At 46.5% G+C, this 6,000-nt stretch overlaps 1 protein-coding gene across 1 annotated transcript in view; it reads left to right on the top strand.

Annotated features, from left to right (window-relative positions):
• spata5 (spermatogenesis associated 5) overlaps positions 1-6,000 on the top strand; it is a 54,383-nt gene that overhangs the window by 8,968 nt on the left and 39,415 nt on the right. The window contains 4 exon segments of the mRNA XM_035532270.1: positions 1,711-1,920; positions 3,318-3,371; positions 3,502-3,581; positions 5,884-6,000. The exon segment at positions 5,884-6,000 is cut by the window's right edge and continues 10 nt beyond it. Of these exon segments, the coding sequence (XP_035388163.1) occupies positions 1,711-1,920; positions 3,318-3,371; positions 3,502-3,581; positions 5,884-6,000 (461 nt within the window).

The raw sequence follows: 6,000 nt of genomic DNA on the forward strand, positions 1-6,000 counted from the left end.
TTTGATTTAAAAAAAAAAAAAAAAAAAAAAAAAAAAAGTTGCTGAGCAAGGGGAAATGAGAGAGAGAGAGTGTGGGTGTTGATGGAGGAATGCAGAATGTTCCTTTGTGTTGTGTTTTGTTTTTGTTGGGGGGGTGGGGGGTGGAAATCTCTTTATAGAGGGTTTACATAGTCACACTTGATGAACAGAGCAACTGCAAAAGAGAGAGAGGGAGAGAGAGAGGTATTTGAGAAGTACCTAACCAACCTTTTCCTTGGGTTTTTAATCACTCTCACACAATCTCATTTACACACACACACACACACACACACTAAGCAGAAGGGAAGTTCCATTACTGTGTGTCCATTGTTATTCAGTAGATCTCATGTGCTTGTGCACAGTCACACACACAAACCCGAACTGGGGCCAGACAAGGGATGTTTTTAGGGGTTTTATGTGCAACTCAGCATGCGCACACACAGGACACATTTCTGTGTGTGTGTGAGCAAGAGGGATGTAACCATACAGGAAGAGGCTCTCACATCATCCTGCCACTAATTGGAATCAGATCGTCATGGTGATGTGTTGCCCTGGGCAGCGCAGCTTTGCTTCCTGCACTGGACTGAGATTACCCCCCCCCCACATACACACACAGAAAAGAGCAGATGATTAGGAGAGTTGGAAAGAGGATTGGAGAGAAGCAGACAAGCTGGGTGTGTGTGTGTGTGTGTGTGGGGTGGGGTGAGTGTGTGGCTTTCCCTCTTCACATACGGGCGATGTCTGTCTTCCACAGCACTAATCAGATCCAGATGACCTCCAACATTTGCTTCTCATTCTTCTATAAGATACTTCCAGTGCAGCCACATGCCTTGGACCCAGAGGCCTCTCTTCCTCTCTCCCTCTCTCTCATTCTCATTCTCTCCCTTGTTCTCTCCTCCCTCTCTCTCTCTCCCCTCCCTCCCTTTGTCTTTTCCTCTCCCCCCCCCCTTATTTTTGTGTGTTTACGAGAGCGCTTGCATGCGCGCATCTGCTTTTTAAATTCTTTTATTTTTATGGATCACTGTGTAGTTAACGTTCATGAGTACTAAACAACAGAGTACTGAAGGAAGCAGATAAATTAATGTGTAGTTATTGAAGTACATCACACCGTAAGCACTCCATCTCACTGATGGGGTGGGTCACAGATTCACCCCTTAATGAGAGATCTCAGAAGCTGAATGAGAGATTTGAGGAATTGCCCTTTGTCATATTATGACATACCGAAAGCACTCTGCCTGTACACACACACGCAGCTAAGTCAGAAACACCTCAAGAGTGGTAGGTTCACATTATAGCAAAACACCTCAAGAGTGTTGGGGTTGATATTATAGCATAAACACCTCGAGTGGTGCGATGACATTAAAGTAAATGCTCTTATGCAGAGCTTGCACTTGCATTGGTCAGTATGACCCATGACCTCAGGAGCCCTCTGGGTCTCAGTGCTCTGCTCCCTGTGCTCACCTTAACATCAAGGCAGCATACAGGCCGAGTCGTCTTGTCTTTCTTGATCTTGGTCTTGCTTTGAGTGTTTCACTGAAATGATGTGGAATAAAATGTAATTCTGTCCAAGTATTCCTGAATATTGCTCTGCGTGCAAGCTGGGGGGAATTCCAGTGTCAAAACACATGGTGACTGCAGATGCCCGCTACGTTCAAAGTGTGTGACCGTGTGTGTGTGCACGCGTGTTTCCAGGTGCGTTGGAGTGACATTGGTGGGATGGAGGATGTGAAGCTGAAACTGAAGCAGGCTGTGGAATGGCCTCTGAAGCACCCGGAGGCCTTCTCTCGGCTGGGCATAGCGCCCCCTAAAGGTGTCCTGCTGTACGGCCCTCCAGGCTGTTCCAAGACCATGATCGCCAAAGCCCTGGCAAATGAGAGCCAGCTCAACTTCCTCGCCATCAAGGTGCATGGAGCGCGTCGGGAAGTGTCTCTACTGCATTTGGATTTGTTTGTCTTGAGTAGTTCTACATAATGTTGTTTAGATGCTTTCTTTTTCTTTTGGGACTTAATGCCAGTGAGACGTGGATGGAGTAAGTGAGGTGAGATTGGTGCCAGTGAGATGTGGACAGATCATCTTTGTCCTTCTGTCTCTCATCCTCTTTGTCTTTCTCACTCTGTGCTTTCCACAGTAGATCAGACCCCATCTTCTGGTCATTCTTATTCATCACACACACACACACACACACACACACACACTTGCTTCCAATGGTGCCCCCCCCCCCCCCCCCACTGTGCTGTCAGAGCCTGACTAATGAAGACTGATCAGCTGACAGGAAGGGTGTGTGTGTGACGGAGTGGGGACTGTTTTGATAGCTGTCGCCTGGTGTGGCAACCCAATGACGTGTGTGTGTGTGTGTGTGTGTGTGTGTGGGTGTGGGTGGGGGGGAGAGAGAGAGAGAGAGAGAGAAAGACCATGTTTACAGTCTTTTGTTTAAACTGCTGTGTCCAGAGTGTCCTCTTTACTATCAACATCTCATTAAGACAGAGAGGGTCCTCACATCAGACCCACCCTGACAGCTGAGAGGGTCCTCACTTCAGGGGCCTCTGCTGTAGTTTGTAGTTTGAGGCACAGGTTCCGTTGGAGTAGTCCAGTGCACTCTAAGAACGGCAGTGTGAACGTGTGCGTGTGGTGCTTTTTACAAAACGCCGTCACAAAGCAGCTTTACAGAAGTGGTGAGTATGACTCCTGCAGAGCACACCGAGCTGAGACTGGGGTGGATGAACAGGTGGAGGACCCAGCCTCCTCTATTAGATGGCAAACGTTATCGCACATAATGTAGAAAGCTGCTTTAACTGGCTATAGGAATCGTATGAGTAGTTTTTAAGCATTAAGAAATGAGTAAAAAAAAATTTGCTTTTTTGGCAAGAAAGTCATTTCTCTCTCATGTCGATTCAATTTGCATACCTGTTGGAAATTTAGCACACAATCATTCTCTCTTTACGTACTCGTTTAAAAAGTGGACATTTGAGGGTCTGGATCGAACTGAAGTGTCTTGTCTGCGACTGTGTACTTTCACGGACACTGTGTCTTTGTATCAGGTGTGCGAGGTGCCATGTGTGAGTTAGAGAAAGTCTTCTCCTCCTCTATTCATGCGCCTTCAGTGTGGCGTGAGCTGTGCTCTCTGGGTCACAGGTGTGTGGCGTGAGCTGTGCTCTCTGGGTCACAGGTGTGTGGCGTGAGCTGTGCTCTCTGGGTCACAGGTGTGTGGCGTGAGCTGTGCTCTCTGGGTCACAGGTGTGGGGCGTGAGCTGTGCTCTGTGACAGATGTCTGACTTTCCTGGGACTTGCCTGTGTTACAGGGGCCCGAGTTGCTGAGTAAATATGTGGGCGAATCCGAAAGAGCCGTGAGGGAGGTGGGTGAGTGTGTGTGTGGGTTTGTTCTTGTGGGTGTGAGTGTCTTCGAGTCTGTGTGTGTACTTGCGTGTATATTTTTATATGTTTATATGTGTGAAAATGCTGATTACTGTGGTGTTTTGGCAAAAGGTTTTCCGGAAGGCCCGGGCCGTCTCTCCCTCTGTTGTCTTCTTTGATGAGATTGACGCCTTAGCTGCAGAGAGGGGCAGGTAGGAGCACAACTCAATCCCCCCACCCCCAAACACCACTTCACAAACACCAACCCCCTACAAACACCACTTCACAAACGCCACTTCACAAACACCAACCCCCCCACAAACACCACTTCACAAACGCCATTTCACAAACACCACAGAAAACCCATGTATATCCAAACACCACTTCACAAACACCAAACCCCCCACAAAAACACCACTTCCATAGAGAACCCATTTATACACAAACATTTATATACAAAAAACACTTTAAATAGAAACCACATTTATATGCAACAGCTCACTTTTGGGTATAAACCTCAAAACAAAATGGAAAAACAACAATTTGTATATAAACCCAGTTTTGCAATATAAACCCAGTTTTGTATATAAACCCAGTTTTTTTATATAAACACAGATGTCTGCTTAACTACTAAACCAATTTAATTTCAGCTGTAACAGTTCTGGACACGTGTTTTAAATTAAGATTATAAACTTGATCTGAATACCTGCTTATGAACTGACCAAAACACACTACATATGCACCAAAGGCTTTCAACGTGACCTACTGCACATAACACACACTCTTGTAATCGTGCATACACACACACATGCACAAGCATAGGAACAGGAACATCTGTGCTATTGAAACACACACACACACACACACACACACACACACGTCTTTGTTTCCGTGACAGATGGAGGAGAGAGTGTAATGGGGCATACTTCCTGCAAAAGTGTGTGTGTGTGTGTGTGTGTGTGTGTGCACGATTACAAGAGTGTAATCGTGCATACACATACTATCTATCATATATATATATATATATATATATATATATATATATATATATATATATATATACATACACACACACACAGTTCTCGATGTACCTAAGACACTGAACACCCCAGTCACTCCACTCATGTGCTGTATTCCCCATCTAAGCAAAGCGTTCCTTATATACAACCACTGAGCAGCATGTCCAGACACTCGGTAACCCCTGCACCACTCCTGTTAGCAGCCGCCCGCTAACGCCAAACTCCCTCAACAAGGCTGTGGTGGACCCCTAACACCTGGATTATTATTATTACACTTATTGTAATGTTGTAGTAATGGTATGGTATGATTATTACTAGAATATAATGTATTATAGTTTAACATAGCTTTATTATTATTATTATTATAATTATATTAGTATAGTATTATGTAAGTTTTATAAACTTCTCACGAGTACACTATCGTAGCCTATCACACATGGTATAAAACTGACGTGTAGCCTCGTGTGTGTGTGTGTGAGGTATTGTTTATTGCACTTATAGAGCTAATATGTGTTTTGCACTTCTAGCCATCAGCATTGATATACAGAATCTGGGAAAAGTGGAGTCATGTCTGTATATTCCAGTGAGATTCCAGAGAGTAATAACTGCGTCAGGTCCGTGCTGTCTCAGTGTGTCAGGTCCAGGCAGTGTCGGGTTCACGCTGCCTCAGTGTGTCAGGTCCAGGGTGCGTCAGGTCCACATTTCTAGTGCTGGGTTGAACCCCATTTTGCTTTCAGAACTGCCTTAATTCTTTGTAACACAGATTGTTGTTCAGGGGCACAAAGTGTGCCAAGAAAATCTCCCCGACACCACTACACCACCAGCGGCCTGAACGGTTGACACCAGGCAGGATGGGTTTCATGTTGTTTACGCCAAACTCCGACCCCCCTGTCTGAATGCCACAGCAGACGTCCAGACTCATCCAAGCAGGCAGGATTTTTCCAGTCTTCTGCTGTCCGGTTTTGGTGAGCACGTGTGAAGTGCAACCTGGGTTGCCTGTTCCTAGCTGACGGGTGTGTAGGCAGGTGTAGGGTCTTCGGCTCCTGTAGTCTGTCTGCTTCAAAGCCGACATGCCCAAGTTTGGTTTAATTGTCACATACATAGTCATACACGGTATAACTCGCAGTGAAATGGTTGAGAGTGCTCTGTGCAAACTGAGGAAAAAGAAAACGGGCGTGTTCAGGTTGCTTTGAGCTGATAACCAACACACATACAGAGAGAGAGAGAGAGAGAGAGAGAGAGAGAGTGTGTCTGTGTCTGATCTTTTGTTGACTACAATCAGACATGCTGCAGTCATATTTCAGTATACCTGTTACCTGCTGACATTGACTGATGCTGGCTGTGTGTATACGCTCCTGCACACCTGTCCTGCCCCGCCTGTCTATGTGGAGAAGCGACGCACCTGCCCTTTTACCACAGAACCTCCAGATCCACACCGTTCCCCCCACAGGGGTCCGCAGGTCCGCAGGTGTGACTCTGCCGTGCTGTTTTGCAGTCGGTCCCAGTCCAGCGGTGTGGGTGACCGGGTGCTGGCCCAGCTGCTGACGGAGTTGGACGGAATCGAACAGCTCAAGGACGTGATGGTGCTGGCGGCAACCAACCGGCCGGACGT

The sequence above is a fragment of the Electrophorus electricus genome, chromosome 1 (assembly GCF_013358815.1).
Source record: "Electrophorus electricus isolate fEleEle1 chromosome 1, fEleEle1.pri, whole genome shotgun sequence".
Classification (NCBI taxonomy): Eukaryota; Metazoa; Chordata; class Actinopteri; order Gymnotiformes; family Gymnotidae; genus Electrophorus; species Electrophorus electricus.